Source organism: Chlorocebus sabaeus, chromosome 10, assembly GCF_047675955.1.
Source record: "Chlorocebus sabaeus isolate Y175 chromosome 10, mChlSab1.0.hap1, whole genome shotgun sequence".
Lineage (NCBI taxonomy): Eukaryota > Metazoa > Chordata > Mammalia > Primates > Cercopithecidae > Chlorocebus > Chlorocebus sabaeus.
The window spans coordinates 64,904,211-64,928,151 of record NC_132913.1 but is presented as its reverse complement, the minus strand read 5'-3'; the positions used below and the strand labels follow the sequence as shown (position 1 = coordinate 64,928,151).

Sequence of the window (23,941 nt, the reverse complement as noted above, 5' to 3'; positions counted from 1 at the left end):
CACACGTATGTATCTATGTGTAAGTGCATATTTATATATGAACATATATGAGCATAGTGTATATCCTGCTCCATATCTTGCTTCTTTACACTTAATTTATTTTTTACATTTTTCGTTCTCCATGCAGAAGATGTCTCATTCTTTTTGATGGCTGCATAGTATTAGATTTTAAAGATGAAAAATAAATTATTTAAACAATTAATTATTTAATTATTTATGGACATTGATGTTGTGTCTAATTGTTTGCTGTTGTAAACAATGTGCAATAAATATTCCTGTAAATACACAATTTTCATACTTTATTTGTAGGAGAAATACCCAGAAATGAAGGATAGCTGGGCATTTGGCGTATAAGCATTTGAGATTTTGATAGATATCGCCAAATTTCTCTCTGTGGAGTTTGAACCAATTTATATTCCTACCGGTAATGTCTGAGATGTCTATTTCTCTATGCCCTTATCAACACAATATATTACCAAATTTCAATTTTGCCAATACGATAAGTATAAAATTTATCTCATTATAGTTTTAATTAGCATTTTTCATATTATAAATAAGTATGATCATATTTTTAGTATAGATTTATTTACTTAGAAGCCATTTGTGTTTCTTCTGTAAATGCTTTATATTTTTGCCTATTTTTCTATTGAACTAGTGCTATTTTCTTACTGATCCATAGGAGCTCACTATCAAAGAAATAAACCCTTATTATTTGCAAAAGTGACAAATATTTTTCCAAGTTTGTTATTTATCTTACCTAGTTTTCTTCATATCAGTTTTTGACTGAACTCTTTCCTTATGATTTGAATGGTCACTATTATCATATACTGATTCCCTTAACTTTGGTTCTATTTTAGTCTTTCTATCTGTTCTATTGACTTATCTGCCTGGTTATACTATTTTAATTAATATCACTTTATAATATATTTTAATGTCTCATAATCCTAGTTTCACCTTCCTCATTATTCTTTTTCAGTATTTTCTAGGTATTCTTATTTTTTCATATAAGCTTTAGAATGTAGTTCAAAAGGAAATCTGGTTTGTCTTTTTACTGGCTGCTTATTTAATTTTACATAGTCAATGTTTGAGAGTTAAATTAATATGAAACTTTCCAACATTTAAAAGATAGAAAATGTTGCCCATTAGGAAGTTTAATTTATAAAATTATTATGTTCCCTCTTTAACTGCACTGTAAAAATGAAATAAAACTATTGAAAATATTGGTCCCTCTGTGCCTACACAAACAAACTTTTCCCATATCTTTGGCTTTTGGGGAGTTAGCAATGTAATTAAAGAAGAGTCACAATAACATACCTTCTACCAGGTCTTCCAGTGGACAGATTGGCCCCTTTCTAGGACAAAGAGAAGGCCAGCTAATGATACAGTATCTTCCTCAGACATATACCTAGTAGTAAATGTAACATATTCCCTTTCTATATTTTTATTATCCCAAAATTGTCACTCTTTTTTGGAGACAGGGTCTCACTCTGTCACCCAGGCTAGAGTGCAGTGGTGCTATCATAGCTCACTGTGACCTTGAACTCCTGGGTTCAAGAAATCCTCCTGCCTCAGCCTCCTGAGTAGCTAGGACTGCAGGTGCACACCACTACACCGAGCTAATTTTTAAATTTTTCTGTAGAGACAGGGTTTCACTGTGTTGTCCAGGCTGGTGTCAAACTCCTGGTCTCAAGCGATCCTCCCACCTCAGCCTCCCAAGGATCAGGCATGAGCTACTGAGGCTGGCCCACTGTCTTTATTAGTCTGTACAATTAAGAAAAAGAAGTTTCCTTTGCCATAGGGAGAGAGACCACCAAAATAATAAAGGGTTTTTATCCCCCAAGGATCTTTACCTAAAGACAAAGCATTTCTCCTGGATGCTTTGGGTCCTCTGTAGATCTGGAACATTGGGATTCATGGGCTTGATGGTTCCTCTCTATCTCAGATCTGAGCACTGTCTGGTGCTAGGCAGGGAGCCACCTTTAAACTCTCACAAGAAATGCTCAGTAGTCATCATATTTGCATGGTGCTCACTAAGCAGTTCATTAGTGTGTATAATTAGAACTCTCTTTTGGGACTCTTTTGGCACTCTCAAATATAAGCTAAAAAATTAAAACCAATGCTAATAGAATATTCTGGAATCCATTCTTTGAGGTCCTATAGTGACTTACACAGAGCACCATTTGCACCAAGGACAGATATTTGCAATTCTCTATTTGTACACCCATTCTCACACAGACACCCTATCCATTATTTTAGGAAATCCTAGAACTTGAGGCACATGGGAAATATACAGAAAATGTACAGTGAATGAATGTTTGCAGCTCAACAAACTAAAAGTTTTAAATGATCCTTTTTACACATTGAACTTTGAAAAAATAATAGAGTTTTATATATTTCTATAAAATCTCAGGTGGCATGGTATTAGCAGAAAACATTCCAGTATATGGAAAAGTGGATTATTACCATGTGGCTGCTTTTTAGTTACATGTTCCAACCACCTCTTGTATGAAGCCCCATTCATCAAAGCCTGTGGCTTCTGGGTCAGCAGCCATTCCTTCCAAGTCAAAAGTTGCCGACACAATGAACATGATTGATTAACTACCAGTCTGCTCTGAAAATCCAACCAACAGGATAACCAAGGACAGCATCCTGGAGGGGCTCATTATAACACAAGAAACTGTTCTTCTTGCTCCCATTTACATGAGCTGTCTTTAGGCTTGCCTGTCCTTTACAACTTAAAACTCTTGTTTTACTTTCCCAGGGCAGGGTAAAGTAGATATGTCACAGATAAAAGATGCACAGACTACATCTAACGTCTGGGAAGTAGTGTGTCTTCTTTACTCAGCAAGACCTCCACTTTCCTGTGAATCTGTTCTGAACCAGCATCAGAGACATAGAATAAAAGAAGTTGCACCATTGTCCTCAACACTGCAGTAAGGTGTGAGACACCCATTGTTACTAGCGTTCCAGTTGAGACCCTTGATGTAAAGACACCATTAGCCTGGTACTCAGCCAAGCCTGGACTGACATTTCAGCTCTGCTGTGTACTTAACCATGTAAACTTTGGCTCTTTAACTTAGTTTTTCCAATCCCAGGTCCCATATCTGTCAAAACAGAGCCAATAATAGCTATCTCACAGCACCATTCTGAGTTGTAATCAGCTCACATATGAAGAACTCCAAGTATGGCTTCTGGAACATAGGGCACATGAATACTCAATAGTTAATTCATGTTATTAAGATGTGCTTTACTTTCATCACAGCAAGCAAACAGGTGGCCCACAGAATAGATTCAACTCACAGACATGTTTCATTTAGTTGAATATAGTTTTTAAAATTGTAAAATGTCCAGTTTGCCATAGTCCCCACCACCCAACTCTATCATGCAGCCTACTTCATTCATTAACTTTAGTGACCTGGCCCTGTAAACATTTTAGTTTCAGACTCTTGCCCTACATTATGGAAATAACAAGGCGGTTAATCCAAAAAGACTAACATCCCTGCCTCATTAATTCAGAATATTAATGTCATTTGTGAATATTATTTTCCACAAAAGAGTCTCTTGTGCATATAAATAAGCAAAACAAGTAACCTGAGAGGTCAGGAAGGAACTGGAAAGAGAAAAGAAAGATGGAGATAAAACTGCTATAAAGCATTGTTGCATTTTCACTTTTACATGCACGACTAATCTGCTTCGAATCTTGGGGGAAAAAATGGTCTCTTCCTAACTTATTACTAGTACATAATTAGCTTACAGGATATTAGACATTGATGCTACAAACATCATCTTTTGTATAACTTGGGTAGACTATGCCCTTAATATTCCAATTGCAAATCTGAATTAATGTTGTGTTGGATTATAATACGCTAATATGCCTTCATATTAAGCAACTATCTTTGTGACTTTATCATCTTTACTGCTTTTTTGGTAACTGCCTCATATTATTTAGATTTCAAAATCTCAAATATTGCTTACCAAACAGAAAAAAATCCCTAAACCAATCACTGGGGCTCTCCATTGGTCTGGCCTGAACTAATCAGAGCACATGGAATGGGTTCTGTTACCAGGAGACGGGTAAAGGGACAATGTACAGCCTCTCTTCTACTAGAGTTCACTTACAACTCACTGCCAAAAAAAAGCTACTCATACACACACACACACACACACACACACACACACACACACGCAGAGACACAGTCCTCCAATGCAGGGCATCAGTTTGTCCAAGTATCAAGATGCCTAAAACACTGTGCCCTGCACAGGTAGTCAGAAAACAGAGACCTACAATATGAAATCAATTTTCTCATTTAGGAATTATATTCAGCTCCTAGTGAAAAATAAAAATAATCTAGAAAAGCCAATGCTGTAGTGCTATTATATGGCAGTTCCATAGCCATCAGAAACCTAGTTCTCAGCCAGGCATGGTGGCTCATGCCTGTAATCCCAGCACTTTGGGAGGCCAAAGTGGTGGATCACTTGAGGTCAGGAGTTCACAACCAGTCTGGCCAACATGGTGAAACCCCGTCTCACTAAAAGAAATTATATATATACACAACTAACCAGGCCTGGTGGCACACACCTGAAATCCCAGCTACTAGAGAGGCAGAGGCAAGAGAATCACTTGAACCCAGGTGGAGGTTGCAGTGAGCTGAGATTGCACCACAGCACTCCAGCCTGGGTGACAGAGTGAGACTCTGAAAACAAAAAAAGAAAGAAAAAGGTAAAGAAACCTAGTTCTCCTTTATCTTTCCTTAGCACATGGCTGCCATAGTCAAGTTTGCCTCATAGTCACAAAATGGCCACTCTGGCTCCAGCTATAATGTGCATATTTGTATTAGGTCTGTTTTCACACTGCTGATAGACATACTCAAGACTGGTCGATTTACAAAAGAAAAAATACAGTTCCATGTGGCTGAGGAGGCCTCACAATCATGGTGGAAGGCAAGGTGAAGCATCACATTTTACATGGATGGCAGCAGGCAAAGAGAAAGAGCTTGTGCAGGGAAACTCACGTTTTTAAAACCATCAGACTTTTTGAGACTTATTCAATATTATGAGAACAGCATGGGAAAGACCTGCCCACATAATTCAGTTACCTCCCACTGGGTTCCTCCCATGACATGTGGGAATTGTGGGAGTTACAATTCGAGATGAGATTTGGGTGGGGACACAGCCAAGCCATATCATTCCACCACTGGCCCCACCCAAATCTCATATCCCCACATTTCAAAACCAATCATGTTTTCCCAACAGTCTCCCAAAGTCTTAGCTCATTTCAGCATTAACTCAAAAGTTCACAGTCCAAAGTCTCATCTGAGACAAGGCAAATCCCTTCTGCCTATGAACCAGTAAAATCAAAAGCAAGGTAGTCACTTCCTAGATAAAATGGGGGTGTAGGCATTGGATAAATACACACATTCCAAATGGGAGAAATTGGCCAAAACAAAGGGGCTAAAGGCCCCATGCAAGTCTGAAATCCAGTGGGGCAGTCAAATCTTCAAGCTCCAAAATGATCTCCTTTGACTCCATGTCTCACATCCAGGTTATGCTGATGCAAGAGGTAGGTTCCCATGGTCTTGGGCAGCTCTGCCCCTGTGGCTTTGTAGGGTACAGCCTCCCTCCTGGCTATTTTCATGGGCTGGCATTGAGAATCTGTGGCTTTTCCAGGTGCATAACGCAAGCTGTCAGTAGATCTACCATTCTGGGGTCTGGAGGATGGTGGCCATCTTCTCACAGCTCCACTAGGCAATGCCCAGGTGGTGACTCTGTGTGAGGGCTCCCCCACCCCCAACATTCGCTTCCACACTGCCCTAGCAGAGTTTCTCCATGAGGGCCCCGCCCCTGCAGCAGACTTCTTCCTGGGCATCCAGGCATTTCCATACATCCTCTAAAACCTAGGCAGAGATTCCCAAACCTCAATTCTTGACTTCTGTAGACTTGCAAGCTCAACACCATGTGAAAGCTGCCAAGGCTTGGGACTTACACCCTCTGAAGCCACTGCCCAAGCTGTACCTTGGCCCCTTTTAGCCATGGCTAGAGTGACTGGGATACAGGGCACCAAGTCCCTAGACTGCACACAGCAGGGGGACCCTGGGCTTGGCCCATGAAGCCATTTTTTCTTCCTAGGCCTCTGGGCCTGTCATGGGAGGGGCTGCTGTGAAGACCACTGACATGGCCTGGAGACATTTTCCCCATTGTCTTGGGGATTAACTTTCAATTCCTCATTACTTATGCAAATTTCTGCAGCTGGCTTGAATTTCTCCTCAGAAAATGGTATTTTCTTTTCTATTGCATTGTCAGCCTGCAAATTTTCCAAAGTTTTATGCTGTGTTTCATATACCCTTTAACAGCACCCAAGTCACCTCTTGAATGCTTTGCTGCTTAGCAATTTCTTCCACCAGATACCCTTAATCATCTCTCTCAAGTTCAAAGTTCCACAAATCTCTAGGGCAGGGACAAAATGCTGCCAGTCTCTTTGCTAAAACATAACAAGAGTCACCTTTGCTCCACTTCCCAACAAGTTCCTCATCTCCATCTGAGACCACCTCAGCCTGGATTTCATTGTCCATATAATTACCAGCATTTTGGTCAAAGCCACTCAACAAGCCTTTAGGGAGTTCCAAACTTTCCCACATTTTCCTGTCTTCTTCTGAGCCCTCCAAATTGTTCCAAACTCTGCCTGTTACCCAGTTCCAAAGTTGCTTCCACATATTTGGGTGTCTTTTCAGCAATGCTCCACTCTACTGGTACCAATTTATTGTATTAGTCCGTTTTCACACTGCTGATAAAGACATACTGAAGACTGGGTGGTTTACAAAAGAAAGAGAGGTTTAAGGGACTTACAGTTCCATGTGGCTGGGGAGGCCTCACAGTCATGGTGGAAGGCAAGGAGGAGGAAGTCATGTCTTACATGGGTCGCAGCAGGCAAAGAGAGAGAGCTTGTACAGGGAAACTCCCATTTTTAAAACTATCAGATCTCATGAGACTTATTCACTATCATGAGAATAGCATGGGAAAGACCTGCCCCCATAATTTAATTACCGCCCACTGGGTTCCTCCCATGACATGTCACATCTAAAACCTAGGCAGAGGTTACAACTGTGGGAGTTACAATCCAAGATGAGATTTGGTTGGGGAGACAGCCAAACCATATCAATATTCCAATGGCAAGAAAGAGAGAGGGACAAAGGCAAGAGAATGCACCTCCCAGCTGAATAAGCCCCATTTAAAGAGTTTTCTCCGAGCCTTTATGAATTCTGCTTACATCTCCCTGGCTACTCCTAAGCTCAAGGTAGATTAAAATGTGTATTGGGTAGGCAACTGCTAACTTTGGTAGGGATACCACAGTTCTGGCAGAATAAATGATCATGTCCTTAAACAGGGCAGGAATTATAAAGTTAGAGCCCTTTAAATGCCATTGTTTTCTAGTCTGAGAAGAACTCAACTATTATAAACCCACTGAATCAGCTATTTAAGTCCTTGCCTCTGCCTGAGTCTTTTTTTATTATTTCACCCTCGGTCTTGTTGCCAAACTTCAGCCTTGTATGTTGGTAACCTTGAACCCTGTTCACTCCTTTCCAGGGTGACTCTGCCTCTTACTTGCCCTCTGACCAATCTTGATCTCCACAGACCTAAGTCATATGAACACATCTGAGACCACAGCAGCACTTGAGTCTGTTAAGGAAAACATTTATTAGCTAATGAGATATTCCTGAACATAAACAGGCAATTCCTATCTAGAAATGCACTTTTCATTCATAATTCTAACCAGCAGGCTGACCCAATCAAACTCACATGCCAGCATTACACATATGGTAGGTGGTTACCAACCTGGGCTCTGGAGTCAGAGACCTGAGACCAAACCCTGGCTCTGTGGCCCCAGACAAATTATGTAGCCTTTCTGAGCCTGATTTTCTCCTCTCTAAAATGGGTTGGTAATGCACATACCTGGTAGTTTTGAGAATTTAATGAGATAAACTATATGAAGCATAAATATACCACAGTGTCTTACACAGTTACGTGTGTAAGCTACCTACATAAATAATTATTATTAATTTTCCAACCTCCGCAAATAACACAAAAAAGATATGTTTTAAGGCTGGTATCTTTAACGTGAATGCTTAAAAACATCCAAGGAAGTCTGTGTTCACCATTATAGCTTGATTATTTGTTTTTCAAAGCAAGTTTTAAAAACTGCTGGAAGCCTTCTATGGTAGTTAATACATTATCTTAAGCAATTTAATGCAAATTAATTTTTACACAACTTTGAGTTTCAAAAGCCATTGAACTGGGGAGGGAAGGAGTGAGGTTTAGGAAGAGTCTGTTTGCTGCCTTCCATCTGGACTCCACAGCCAGCTCCATCTGCTCTCACATATAGTAACTAACACTTTAGCTGTTTCCTGCCAAATGCATCATGTGGAGTCTAGCTTATTTTTTTTTTTTTTTGACTCAGGAAAATGTGAAAATGCATATAAAGATGTGTATTTCAGGATTTCTAGAAAACTTGGTGAGATTATTTTGGCATTTCAACGTTCTGTTTTTGTACCACAACCCAAGTTTTCCATCAGACTTTCTGGTTTTGTTTCTGTTTTGTTTTGTTTCTGGATTTCATTCTCTCTTACTACCACAATACTCTTTTTCTGATAGGGTCTTATAGGCCACATTGAAGGATTTGGACTTGCGTTGATGAGCATATTCATATCAAATAGGAGCCACTGAAGTCTTAGAGAAGTGAATGGCAAGCTCAGGTTTGTGTTTCTGATTGACTGCTCCATGGTGGCTTCAATATGGAGTGTCGATTGGACAGGGGCAAGAGGAAGGCTGGGAGACTGGTTAGGAGGCTGTAGTAGGTTTAAAACAGTCAGGGGGATTATGGTAGCCTAAACCAGGGTTGTGGAAATGGCAACAGAATCATGTTCAAAGATACTTTGGAAGTGGGGTTGACAGGACTTTGTGACAGATTGGATGTAAGCGGAAGAGGAAGATGTCATGGATGACCCATGGGTATCTGGGTAGGACAGCTGGATAGATGATAATGTCCAGTTCCCTGACAGAGTAAACCTAAGAAGAAGGCTTGAGGGAAGGTGAGGAGTTCAGTTCTAAACAGTCCATCCACTGAGTTTCTGGCCTCTACAACCCATACAAAAGTAGAAGGCTGGAAAGTCAAAGTGATTTCCAGCCAACTGCAGCACTGAGATGTGGCATGTAAAATCTGGGAGTATCTCAGATTAAATCATGAATAATCATAACCTTTGGACCTAAGAGGGATTAGCAGTTCAACAGTTCACTAATTCATAACTTAGGATCTGCTCCCACAATTGGCTACCTGTCTCTGAAGTCATATACCTTGAACAGGAACCTGTTTCTTGAAGATGCTCTTTGCACCTGTAACTGTTGGACAGGCACATGAATTCATGAGAATTTCAGGGCCTGCCACCACTTGCATGTTCTCTTGTCCCTCCTGCTGAAGAATCTGAGCAGAGATGATAACAGTTGGTCATATCATCAATGATTTTCCATTTCAAAATACCAACTTCCAATGATTTTTTTGACATTTTCATCCAGAAAGGGAATAATCATGGTAGTAAAGTGATCATGACCTCGTAACAGGAATATGCTGCCTCAAACAGACACATAAGATAAGTTCCAAGTCTAACTTTATATTTTTAAAAATAGATATTTTTAAAAATACTCTAAGTTCTTTCTTCTCTACAGTATATTGTGTCACTTAGTTTCTGATTATTTCTCTTGGGTAAGGTGGAGGTGAGAGAAGGCAAAAAATAATAAGTGATGTCACTAGCAACTCTCGAAATAGACTTCAACAATAGGAGGCCAAAACCATCTTCTCTGTCCTTTTTTTTCTTAATAAATGTCTTTTTTTCTTAATAAATGAATAGTCAGACAATTTCCTCAAAGTTTTAAAAAATATATTAATGACACAGTTGGACATTTTCAGGTTCAAACACTAATCTGGTTTTAATTTGATGGGGTTCCTCTATGCCCCTTTCCAACAACAGAGTATAGGAGTACTCACTTTTTCTAAGAGCATGGCGTCTCTCTGCTACTCTCTTGTCCCACATCTGCCCTGTCTATCCAGCAGCTGGGTTCCAAGAAGTAACTGTGGTCAACTAATAAGCACAAACTGTGCCAGATAATAACAGATGTGGACACAATGGCAGAGAAACATCAAGGCCAGAATCTGCCTCTTAGCAGGTTGGCAAACTGATAAAAAGAAAGGCCCAGGAATAATGGTAGTAAGAGAAAATATATCCATTTCCCAAGTGGTTCATTCTAGGTGTATTTTTACAGTAGGATTTTGTAGCAGGTCAGAACATCCTATCCCCACTCTCAGCCACTGGCAGCTGTCCTAGCCTTAACCCTTCTTCCTGCCACTGTTCTATGGGGAGGAATGGAGGAGAGGCTGCTGCTTCTAGGGTCACTGTGCCAGATGTTGAAGATACAAAGATAAAAGACCTTGTTACCACTCTTTCTCTCTCTCTGAGCTTGTGGGATACTAAGCAAGACAGAGTTTTTAAAACCAGTGATAAGGGACCTCTACTACTAGCCATGATTGAGTAACAGGGACCAAAAATAAATAAATAAATAAAACCTGAAAAATATATGAAACAGCACTTTTCAGACAATGGGCAACAGACAACATAATACACTGGTTCCTGAGTAAGGAAAACAAATGAAGTGAGTCCTACAACTGTTCCAGCTTATTGCCAGAAGAGAATGTCTAGGCCATGGCACAGGCAGGGGGAATCCAGGCAAAGTCCAGTGATCTTGCTGAATTAAGGAGGCAGAGCTAGGAGTCTAGGGATGCCAAAGAAGTTACGGTTCCCAGGGAAGAGTAAGAGAGAAGAGAGGACTGCACAGAAAAAGCTCCAGAGATCTGCAGAGGGCCACTCTGAGTCTTCAGGTTAGTGATGTTCATCATATCCATGCGAGGAAACTACTGAGGCTGAAGCAAAAAGGAGCGAGTAGTGATCCACAGAGGTCACACAGACTGGGGAAAGTAGTCCATGCTCCTGCCAGCCACAGTACCCAAGAAAAGCCTTGAAATACATGAGGCATTGGATACAGTTCTCAGAAGGGTATTGCATCGGTAATGGGAGCAAATTAGTCCTCCACAAAAAAAGGCTGCTTTGGAACCAGCTTGCGCAGCTGAAGAGCAAGCCCCAAAGGGATTGAATTGTTTCCAAATAACCTAACAATATTCCAGAACAAAACTGAAAAAGGCTTAAAGCAATGGGAAAAAAATCCATCACCTAACAATATAAACTGTACAATGTCTGATGTTCATCAAGAATTACCAAACATTCAAAGAAGCAAAAACATCTGACGCATAATAATTAGAAAAAGCAATCGATACAGATTCAGAGATTACATAGATCATAGACTTGGTAGAAAAAGACATTAAGATAGTTATTATACTTAGATATTTCAGAGGGTAGAGGAAAGATTAAGCATGATTAAGAGGTCATGAAAGATATTTAAAAGACCCAAATCAAACTTCTAGAAATGAAAACTCTAATTTTTGAGGTAAAAAAATATAGTAGATGAGATCCATAGCAGATTAAGCCCTGCAAAAGAAAAACTCAGTGACAGCAACAGAAACTATCCAAAATAATATAGAAAAGATGGAAGAGAAATGAGTAGAGCATCATTTGAGCTGTGAGACAACACTAATGGCTAAATATGTATGATTAGAGTCCCAGAGGGAAAAGATAGACGTAAAACATAGCTGAAGACAGGGTGGTGGAAATAAATAAATGAACCCTGCAGTTTGAGTTCTTCACTTACCAAGTGAATGACCACGAGTGAGTTCTTCATCCAGGCCTTGGTTTTTCTCAATTATATATATAAAAGAGGATAATAATAGCATCCATTTTGTAAGCTTCCTGAGAAAATTATATGACAGTGTTAAAGAACCAAGATTCTCAATGAAGCCAAGCAGAAAACACATGAAGGACACTACAGCAACGTACATGACGATCAAATTGCTGAAAACCAGCACTTTTAAAACTTGGCTTAAAAGGAGGCCGAAGGGGGAAAAAAGACAAGTACAAAGAGACAAAAATACAATCAGAAGACAGGATCTTTGAAGAACTGCAAACAAATACAAAGACATTTTCAGTGTGATGGGCAGAATTGGAGAGATGGAGAGTATACTACAGGCATGCCCAAGGAAGGAGAGTTCTGGTTCTATACCAGAAGACCAGAGAAGACTTCACAGAGAAGACAGAATGGTGAAGGATTAGTTCTCTAGGGAAGGAATTTTCCGCACAATGCATTAGAGTCAGAAAGACTTAGGTAAACATCCTCGCTCCATCTCTCACTATATGACCATGGACAAGACACTTAACCTAAGTGAACCTCAATTTCCTTATCTATAAAAAAGTACCTACTTCATGGGACTGCTGCGGAGATTTTATGAGATAATGGCCTTTAGGCCCTGGCCCTAGCCCAGCAGAGTGAACGTTCAATATATAGAAACTCCTCTTATTTCTCCTTCCTAAATGTCTTCAGAAAAACGAGGTGAAGAAGAGTATGTATTTGGCTCAAGAAAAAGTCTTTCCTTCTCTGCTTCCAGAGATGCTGTTGGGGTTCAGACTGTAGCTAGTTACTTTTATTCCTCCTTCTATTTGAGGGGAAGCTGAGTTCATTGAAGACCTGATAGAGACGAGACAATGCTTAGAGGCAACAGAGCAGTGGTTCTTAACTGGGAAGATGCTGCTCCCCAGAGGACATTTGGCAATATCTGGAGACATTTTTGGTGGTCACAACTTTGGGGAGGGATGCTACTAGCTTCTAGAGCATTCTATAATGCAAAAGACAGCCCCCACCATAAAGAATTATCTAACCGAAAACATCAATAGTGCTGAGGTAGAGAAACCCTGCAGTTTGAGTTCTTTACTTACCAAGTGACTGACCACGAGTAAGTTCATCATCCAGGCCTTGGTTTTTCTCAATTATACATATAAAAAGAGGATAATAATAGTATCCATTTCATAAAGTTCCTGAGAAAATTATATGACAGTGTTAAGCACTTATTACAGTCTGACACCAAACATGCAGTAAAAGTTTGCTAATGACAGTAAGAGTCAATGAAACACACTGAAAACACCTGTAACTGGTCAAAGATTATTGATTTGCTGTAAGAGATTTTGGTAGATTCAAGTACCATTTGGGGAGTTTCTTTCAGAGAGGGAGTAAAACCAAAACCTTCTGGACAACATGATTGTGATACTTGAGTGATACCAAGTGTACTGTGTAGAAATTAGCATCTGGAGTATACAGAGAGGAGAGGGATCAAATTCTAGATTTGTGTATCCTTCTTAGCTCTATCCACCCTCACACTATCTCTCCAAGGCCTTAATCTAAACAATAGCTATGGTTTCTGTTCCCTCTCTCTTATTAGTATGGCTAATATAAAAATCCTGCTATATATCTTAAGTAAAATTATATTCCTTGATTCAGTAATATCTACCAAAATGCAAATACACATTCCCTTTGACCCAACAATACCTATTCTAGAATTTGACTCTGATAAACTTCATACCTATATAGAGGCTATGTACAAGGATATCCATTACAACAATATTTGTAATGGCCAAATGCAAACAATGTTTGGGTTCCATCAAAAAGGAACTGGTTAAACAAATTTTGACAGCAGTGGAATCCTAGTTAGCCACAAAAAATGAGAAAATCTAATTTTGTAGTGATATGAGATTTTTCCCAAGATATATTAAGAATAAAAGGCAAAATGCCGATCAATCTGTATGGTGTACTACCATTTGTAAAAAGGGGCAAATATATTTTGTGCTTACATATTCAGAAAAATTTTCTTGATTATCTACTCAAGACACTGAAAACATCTATTGCCTCTAGGGGAGGAAACTGAGTGGCCGGGAAATAGTAGAAGGGAAATTTTATATTGCACCTTTGTACCCTTTTTTATCCACGGAACTATGTGAATGTGTTCCTTATTCAAAACATAAATAAAATATGGAATAAACTGTATGTGCTGGTCACAAGAGAACTCAACAATGGAGTGTGAATGAAATCAGGAAGGAAGTGGGGTCCCTCAGCCACCTAGATGACCAGATGCCCAGACTGTGTCCCATAGTGGGGCAAGTATCCCAGGTCCTGTCTGCGATGGGCCAAGAGGGAACTGGAAGGAACTTGGGGCCCCAGTGATGTCAAAAAGGTTGCCCCAAGGGAGAAGCACTGCATCCCAAATAGGGTTTTTAGGTCAGCATCAACTCTGACCTACACGTAAAATAAAGCCTGAGTTATCAGTCCTACACTACTAAAGAAAATTCTGGTTTAAAGAGAGAGCACCCTGAGGATTAAAACCATTATGTAGAAGTTACAGGGGTATAGATTTCAGTTCAACGTAAAGGAACAACATTTTAAAAACAGAACAATCAAAGACTAAATGGACTCCCCTGGGAGGTGGTGCACGCACTGGCTCTGAATGGGTTTCCAGGGTGGCTGCGTGGTTGCGCAGCAGGGATGCCACAGAGGAGAGTCAGGTGTCTTGAGGCTGATGCAGCCGCATGCATAACCTTTAGAATTCCTCCGTGTGTATATGGAGAGTGACCAGATGGGTTTCGTTTCAATGGGCTAAGTTTCGCCTCTTCTCTTTCACTGAGGAGCGAGGCAAACTAGACAATAGCGTTCTCAAAGAACCCATCGCGTGTCACTTGATGAGAAACTTTTAAATACTAAAAGCAGTTCTCTTGATGATGACTCACTACACATAATCACCATAAGCCTTGGAATTTAGGTTCGTGGATAAACCCTTGCTTTACTAGTATTTTAATAGTTCCATATTCTCTCAGCTAACTGCCTTTCTGTAACAAATTTAGAGTGTAAGAGTAAGTCGGCCGGGCGCGGTGGCTCACGCCTGTAATCCCAGCACTTTGGGAGGCCGAGGCGGAGGGATCACGAGGTCAGGAGATGGAGACCAGTCTGGCTAACACGGTGAAATCCCGTCCCTACTAAAAATACAAAAAACTTAGCCGGGCGTGGTGGCGGGCGCCTGCAGTCCCAGCTACTCAGGAGGCTGAGGCAAGAGAATCACTTGAATCCAGGAGGCGGAGCTTGCAGAGAGCCGAGATCCCGCCACTGCACTCCAGCCTGGGCGACAGAGCTAGACCTCGTCTCAAAAAAAAAAAAAAAGTAAGTCTTCAAGATAGGAGTTTTGTAACCTTTGCCTAGAACCAGCACCTGGCCACAGGAAAACGATACTCCTGTATGGCAATTCTGTGTTTCAGGAGAATATAAAACAAAAAGAAAGAGGAATATTGAGAAATATGTATTCCTCCTCCCTCCCCGATTTCCTTATTCCACACAAAGGAAGCAAGAAGTAGAACAAAGAGCAAGGATAAAGGGAAGAAGACCGTTTGGGGCTACGCCAAATAAACTTAAATGGCTTAAGGAATAAATTGGTGGAATGATTCGAATCATGGGCAGGTGCTATGAATGTAATTTAGTAAATGCTTGGGAACCTGCCAGGGAAGAAAAAAATGTGTTGCTTTTGAGATCGTTTCCCAGCAGCTTCATAAAAGAAAACTGATTACAGGAATTTAATAAGTAAAACAGAGCCAGAAATATTGTAATCAAATGAGTTTTTAATTACATATCGAGCAGAAAAAAATTCCTATTTGTACTCCTGGGATTAAAAAAAAAAAAAAGTTCTAGAGAAATGCTTTTGTAGCAGGAAAATAACATAAACACTAATTTCCATAGGAATTATAGTAGTCAGTTTAATTAAAAGGCTTGATCAGAGTAAAGAGAAGCTTGTGCCAAGCTATACTAAATAAAACCATGGCAGTTGTGGCTACCTCACACTATTGTCTAAATAAACGCACTGTGCATTGAGCAGAAAACAAGCACCTGCATTTTTCTCATGGAAATAAAGGCGATTTTGATCACTGCTGGAGTTACAATGTTGCTTTGTTTTATTATCATATGAAATAACTAGTAAATCTGATTTAAAATTAGATGTTTCTGTTTAGCGTGATAAACATCACTGTTAAGAGAGAGATAGAATATACTCTGTCTTAAGGACATCAGGCTTTCAATGCCCAACCCCACTCCCTTAACTTACATCTAGTTACGTTTTACTCATATTCATGTAACTCCCTGGAGCACAGGATTATCTGAGCAGATAAATTAGGTTTACTAACAGGTGGTTTGCAGTTGTGCTTGGAGCCATATACTCTGGCATTCTAACAGAAAAAGAGCTATTCTTCCTGTTGGAGGACTTACTATTGACTGCTCCCTAACCACAGTCATGCTCGGAGAAGGCTTTTCAGAAGGTGTGCTGAAATCATAGTGGCTTAATGATATGTTCACCTTTTGTGCCCCTTGTGATGAATGGGATGCACCTACAAGGTGTCTACATGGGACCAGGGATATAACCCTGTCCACAGAACAAAAAATAGCTTACTGACCCAAAGCATAAAGGGGGAAATCACCTTTCCGTAGGCTAATAATCTCACAACTTCTGTGTTCCTTCTTTTATTTATTTCTTTATAAGGAAAATAAAAACTACCTTATAGGCCTTAGTGCAACAAGAAAGGGAAACTTTAATTTTTCAGAATTTTGGGGAGCCTGGGAAAAAACTGGCTGGTTGGCAGTCCAGATCTGTATAAAAGCAGTGAGACAGGGATGGGGAGAAAACTGGATTACTCTCCATGGGGTAAAAGACTGTGCCCTTTGAGATGAAGAGGAGTATGTAAGAGTAAGTCAGTGGGTAAGTCACTTCCCCTGTGACAACCTCTAAAGTCAGTACAGTTAGTAGGCATCCAAAATGTTGAGGGTGATAGGATTTCCTATGAAAAGGGGAAATAAAATGAAACACTGCATTAGGAATGGTGCAGAATGCAGTCGAGAGGGCCAAGTAGACTCAAGAAGATGTCAAAGAGTACAAGGAAGTAAGACTTGGAAATAACTGGAAGGAGTCCAAAAGGTCCCCCAGAGCATGAAATAGATTTGAGGTCTAATCTCAAGTCTAAAGGGATGGGGAGACCTCAAGTGACATAAGATTACGTTCAAAGAACAATGTCCGAATTCACGAGAGTTGTATACATATGCAAGATGATGGGTGATAGAATTGATGGATAAGAGGAAAGAAGAAAGGAGAGATGGGTATGAGTAAGTCAGAAGGAAGGTCCTGGTGTCAACCCTTACCCCAAATTGATGACAACAGCAATCACATTCAATATGTCCTCAGAAGTTCATGTCTTCAGTCTCCTCATCACCATCACAGTCTCTAAAAACAGGAATGATACAATTACTAGCTGGTTGGAACTGTGCATTGACAAAGGTTGAAGCCATACAATTTCAAGATGTGTACCTTATTATTCCTTGGTTTTTCTTCTTGACTCTTTAAGAGCTTCCCATTTATGCTACATCTTCAGCAGATTTCTCTATATCTTCATTCTATATGCCAGGTTAGTGTCCTATCCCTGACTTTTACTTGAGAAAAACAATGGTTTTCTCCATAGCTTCCAAAACAAATGGAAAGATTACAAAAGGAACCCCTAACTTCCTATATGGATTCTTATCTTCCTTCTGCGGCGGAAGGACTAAGGATCATTCATGATCCTAACATGTGGGGGATATGTTTTATCATTGGTAAAATGCACAGTCATTGTGAGGAATAGCTGAGATGAAGTATGTAGAGCAGCCAGCAATGTGTTTAACACATAGGAGGTGTTAGGTGTTAACGGAAGCTCCCCCTCATCCACGTGGGATGCCAGCTTTTTATACTTCTTTCAGATCCTGGAGATGGAAAACAGGCCCAAGAAGTATGAATGCTTAAAAATCCATACATTCTCATTGATTCTGTCCATTTGTAAACAGATTATAAAATACCGTGTGTGTGTGTGTGTGTGTGTATATATATATATTTTTTTTTTTTGAGATGAAGTCTCATTCTGCTGCCCAGGCTGGGGTGCACTGGTGTGATCTCAGCCCACTGAAACTTCTGCCTCCTGGTTCAAGCGATTCTCCTGCCTCAGCCTCCCAAGCAGTTGGGATTACAGGTGTGTGCCACCACACCTAGCTTTTTTTTTTTCTGTATTTTCAGTAGAGATGAGGTTTCACCATGTTGGCCAGGCTGGTCTCAAACTCCTGACCTCAAATGATCCACCCACCTCAGCCTCTCAAAGTGCTGGGATTACAGGCGTGAGCCACCTCTTCAGGCCATATTTTAGATGTTCTGATCATTTAACCAGTTAGAAACATAATGGAAAGATTTCATTCAAGGCAAAACCCAAAAGTTAGTAGTGTTTATCTCTTAAGTTATGAGATTATAAATTATCTCCATTTCTTACTTTTTAAACCTATTGTTTCTATATTTTCTAACACCAACATGTTACTTAAAATATATAAAATAACTGTGAAGGGAAGAAAAGGTATTATTTTTGAAACAATCCCCCAAAACCTCATGTTTTAAAAGGACAAAGACCATGTTTCTAAAAGTTAAATGTCATCAAAATCTTATTTCCCTTTTCATTGAGCTGTCCAGAAAATTAAAAGGCTTCTAGACTCTGTTACATATGTTTTACAGGGGTGGCTTTACTTATACTTATTATTCATCTTTATTGGCATATAGGTACATAATAGATATTTTTGCTGATCATATTTTACTGGTTGAATATGTTAGAAGCCTTTCATTATGAAAAGTTAAAAAAAGTTAAAATAAGTAAAATGTAGATATTCGTGCATTTAAAAGAAAGAAAACAATCAGAAAAGTAGAGAATAGTGGAATTTTCCTGTTGGGCAGAGTAAACTCCATGCCCCTCTGATCTGTAAAATATTTACCTATTGCTCTTTAATCTGAGCTCCTTGAATTTGTTCTAGTCCCAGTTCAGAAACAAAATCCTCAGCCCTGCCCCAAGCCCTCTGATATAAAAGCTGAAGAAGGACTCATTTGCATTAAATTAAAGTAAGCCATCTTACTTTTAGGGCTCTCATTCCACTACCAGGGGCAAACCAGGAGCGGTGAGACAAGCTTATACCATTTGGGAACAGGAGGACTCTTTCAAAAACACACACACACACAATTACGCACAAAATAATATACTTAGAAGAGTCTGGCACAAGTGAAGATGCTAAAGCCTGACTTTCATCAGCCTGGTGGTCCATCTGCCCCTGGCCACACCTTACATTCCCTCTTCCCTCATCCCCCTTTCATCCCTCTGTCACTCTCTTCCACACTGCTTCCCTTTCTGCCATGTCTATTTCCATGCATGTTTCCATGCTTTGTATATTTAGCACAACTCCCAGATCTTTAGCTTTAAAAAGGAGCACCTTCTCATTTCAGGATTTTACCTGGCTTTTCCTGTTCAATTAAGTCCACCCAGAGTCATCTACGGTAGAGCAATTGTAGGATTATTTTGTAAAAATTTAAGTTCATAGTCAATTGAGATCTGGAGCCCTCTATGGTAGGCAAAGATACACAAATAAGTAGGCATATGTGAGCTGGATATTTTGTTTCCTGTCTTACTTGATGTAGTTGTAAAACAGGATTCGAGTCTACATGGCTGGTGTCCCCTAGAGTTGTACACAGTCATGCTGGTGATGTCTTATTTTTTCATTCTCTAAGTAGGCTCTATTAATACAACACATTGGTGTTAAATGCATATTTACTTCTGTAAATAGCTCTTGTTTACAAAAATAATCATCACTTTCATTTCCTACAGCCAGTTTACATTCTCCTCATAAATGAAAGGGGGAAAATCATGTCAGTTACTCTGTTTCCTCTCTCCTCCACCTGTATTTTGTTTTCTTTTAGGCACTGGTGAAGGTCAATGTGAAACTGAAGCCGATGCTAGATTCAGTAGCTGCAAACAGAAGTAAGTGGGAAGAGCTGCACCAAAAACGGCTGCTGGCCTCAACTGCCTCATCCTCCCCTGCCAGTGTTATGGTAGCCACGGAAGACAGGAACTAACCCTCCAGGTCAGCTGCAGCTACAAAGTGACTCAGCCTGAAGGGCCACTTTCAGTCCAGCCATGTCATCCTTTTGTTCTTTTAGTTCAGAAAGACCTAACATCTCAAGGATGCACTGGGAAGCATGCCTGGGCTTTCACCTTGAAGCGTGATCAGCAGCAGAGAGAGCAACGGGAAGGACAAAGAAAGAGGTGGGGCAGGGAGCACACCCCAGGACCCTCACTTTTTCCCTAATGAACACGCATGGGCTGAAATGAAGGCTCTGGGTGGGGACTGTTTTGGATCCAAGGATCTGTGGACAGGCGGCCTACTCGCTCTGAGCTGAGGGAACACTGAACAGTAAAAGCGTCATTAGCGCTGCTTCGTTTTGTATATGGCTTTTCTGTTTGTTAGAAGCCAAACACTGCCTGTCTTTTCTTCCTGTCCCTGAATGCCTTTTTGTGCCAGACCGTCCCAAGAATCCTAATTTGTATTCCATAGAGGTATTTTATTTTTAATTCTAGAACTTCTTATTGATGGATCCTTTAGAATTGCCTACCTAAAAGTAACCTATACTATCCTTATAAATACTGGTCAATCCCAGTTCTCCCCCTAAAAAGGAATACTTGCTATAGTAGGAGTATAGCAAATGTGTTTGATGGGTAATTCTAGACTTGGACTATGGTACCCTTTTCCAGAGTTTTAAAATTCAACCTTCATTACAGACCAAGTTTTCTCCCAGAAGGAATAGATTGATAGATTTTGATTAAAGTAAGGGTGGAAGGAAATCTGTAGCTGGATTTACCACAGGTGACATCTAGAAACTATGGTTCACAGGACAGAGCAGAGCCATGGAGACTAAGCATTGACCACCTTGAGTTCTCCTAGTGAAGAGTTCTGGTATAAAATGTAAGGTTACTGCCAGTAACCAACTTAAAGCAAACTATAGGGGTCCCTAATTTTGGATTTTTCTTTAAGTGTAAGAAATAATGCTTCAAATGTTAAGAAATAACAGTCTGGGCAAAGAACGCATATTCTATAGGAAGCCAAGTTTACAATAGGTAAGAATAAACTGTATTAAGTAGATGTAATGACTAGAAAGCTGCTTTGCTCCCTGTTTTGAGAAATTGTGGACATAGTATATCTTATCCAAAGAACGCTGGGCTAGAAGATAGATTTCTATCCCTAGCTTTGGCATTATTGACTAGATTGACTTGAACAAGTCACTTCACTTCTCCAAGCTTGTTTCCTTATTTGTCAAATTAGATTACACTAGGAAATGATTCTTGAACATGTTTTAACCTTACAACTCTTTGTTCAAATAAATCTTTCAAAGAATCCCCAACATATAAAACATCAAAAAGCTGAATTCCTAGGTGAATTATAAGCAGGGTTTGGACATCCAGAGCACCTACAAACCTTCATCTCTTGGATTACATACATGGGGGTCCACAGGGACTCTGAGGAGTTTGAACATCCCTGGACTAGATTAAACCTGAGGGCCATTCCAGTCCTTAAAAAAATCTAAAATTTACAAACCATTTTTCTTATTATTGTTTTTGTTTGTTTTGTTTTTTGAGATGGAGTTTTCACTCTCATTGCCCAGGCTGGAGTGCAATGGCGCAATCTCAGCTCACTGCAACCTCGGCTTCCTGGGTTTAAGCAATTCTCCAGCCTCAACCTCCTGAGTAGCTGGGATTACAGGTGCGCACCATCACGCCTGGCTAATTTTTGTATTTTTAGTAGAGATAGGATTTCACCATGTTTGCCAGGATGGTCTCGAACTCCTGACCTCAGGTGATCCACCCACCTCTGCCTCCCAAAGTGCTGGGATTACAGGCGTGAGCCACCGTGCCTGGCCCTTGTTATTGTTATTAATCATTATCAATCATTAACTTTACAAATATGAAAGAAAGAGGGGCCATGTTCTACAAGGGACATTGTTTTCCTGGCACACAGTAGACAATTCAGGAAATGTTGGCAGAAGAAATGGGTAAAATTAAAATACCAAAATGGAAGTGAGGGGAGAGCAGGTAATTGTAGAGAAAAACACTCTTCATGGCAAGAAACAAAGTAAAAGAAATGTATAAACCAGACTAAGAGGGGAATAAAAGCAAGCAAGAAGAAGAAATATAAGAACACCAATAAAGGAAAGACAGGGACTGAGGCAGGTGGTTAAGGGAACTGCCAAAAAAAAAAAAAAAGGTGAAAGTCAATCCAAACAAAGAAAAATGGCACTTCCAGCCAAAAACATGAAGATGTAGAACCCTGTCATCAATTGCTGAGAAAAGAGAGACACTAGAGTAGGGAGGGGATTGAGAAAGGGGAGAAGGAGTGAGAGCCCTAAAAAATAATGTTCCTAGCTGCCCTTTACAGCTGTCTCTGCAGGGAAGACTGGAGAAAGTACAGGGGGAAATGAGTGCAGGAAAAAACTGCCTCTGCAGAGCAGGTAAGAGGAGGTTGTTCAGATTTATGGATTTTATTAAGTCAGTTTTCTGCATCACTCTGCTATAAAGGAAAATAGCTGCTGCAGGGCTGTCTCTCCTCCTTCAGGTAAGGAACAAAGGGTGGGTGGAGTCAGAGACAGAGTCTGGTCTGCGAGATCATGGTGTGTCTGCAGCTCCGAAGCACTGCAGGTGTTTCTGGGTAATGTGCCACATCATGTTTATATCACAAACGGGAATTGAAAATCAGTCTGTGTGGCAGAGATGAGCCCACATCTGTTATCCTCACCAACAATAAATAAATAAATAGCCCAGACAAACGGATGCCAGTCCATCTACAGCAACATTTTAAAGCATGTGCTTTATGACAAAACTGGACCCAGGGTCTGACAGAGACTGCAGGCTGCCGTGAGCACTGTAGCTATCCTGAACGTTGATGCTACATATTGCTAAGGGGAACATAATTTATAGCACAAACCCTACAGCCTCCACTAAGGTTGAGTTTTCCTCTCATTTCCTTGCCTTTTTATTGGCTTCACTGCATGGTTGCCAATAGCAACATCCACTGGTAGCAAGGGGAGTTCAACACCATTGCAATCTGCCATATAGTGGAGCCCTGACAATGTCAACCATCAATCTAGTAGCTGTTTGTAATTGCCTCCATCTATTTCTCCTGTCTTGAGGTATCTTTCCTATTGTGGGTCAAGATTCAGGAACTGCTGACTAATGCCATGGGTCTGCATCTCCATGACCATGAAGCAGTGGAAAGGAAGGTAGCAGCTTCCTGGTGCCAACAACCCCAGAGGTTAGAGGTTGAACTCTTGCGGGTTTCAGGCATTTTTAATCCCTTTTCTAAAAAATTTATAATTTTGCTAAAATGTGAGGCATATGCAGTTATCCATATATTCTGCTTTTCCAAAAAAGAGAAAGTTTCCCAGTCCTTATTATTAATGTTTATTTCCTATTGGAGAAAGACATTTGAAATGTGAGCCTTCTTGTAAAAACTCAAACTGACCAGATTATGTTTGCTTTCTCAGGTCTCTTGGCATTAATTGTTGAAATAAATTCATCCTACTTTTTGGATGAGATGTATTTTTTTAGACATGATATTTAGTCTTACTAATCAGTATGTAGCTAATATGTGTGCAACCTGCAATATAGTGGCAATCCTGGTGGGTAGGGACAGCTTCACATACTGCAAAGGGCGCCATTCAGTGCAGAGCAGACTGGAACTCCCTCCTAGCTTGGCCACCAGCTGAACCTGTAATCTTAGGACTCTCCAAGTCTTAGATTCTCCATCTATTAAATAAAAGTACTGACTTTTATTCAGTCCCCACACCAAAGGACCAAGATATGTTTAGCTTTAAAGAAATTTTCCAGATAATTTTCTTTTTTATTCTTCTCAAATAAAATAGCAACAAACCTAAAGCGGTCATCTTCTTAATAAAGACATAATAAAAAGTTACATATTTGGGGTAGACATAAACACAATCATACTACAGATGTCTTGAGTCTGTCTCTAACCATGATGAAAGATGTAGTCATCA

General features: G+C 40.1%; 1 protein-coding gene across 1 annotated transcript in view; it reads left to right on the top strand.

Moving 5' to 3' along the window:
• PDE11A (phosphodiesterase 11A) overlaps positions 1-22,182 on the top strand; it is a 455,494-nt gene extending 433,312 nt beyond the window's left edge. Inside the window, exon 20 of the mRNA XM_073019839.1 lies at positions 19,817-22,182. Within this exon, the coding sequence (XP_072875940.1) occupies positions 19,817-19,972 (156 nt within the window). The 3' untranslated portion in view covers positions 19,973-22,182. The remainder of the gene's footprint in view (positions 1-19,816) is intronic.
• The last annotated feature ends 1,759 nt before the right edge of the window (positions 22,183-23,941 follow it).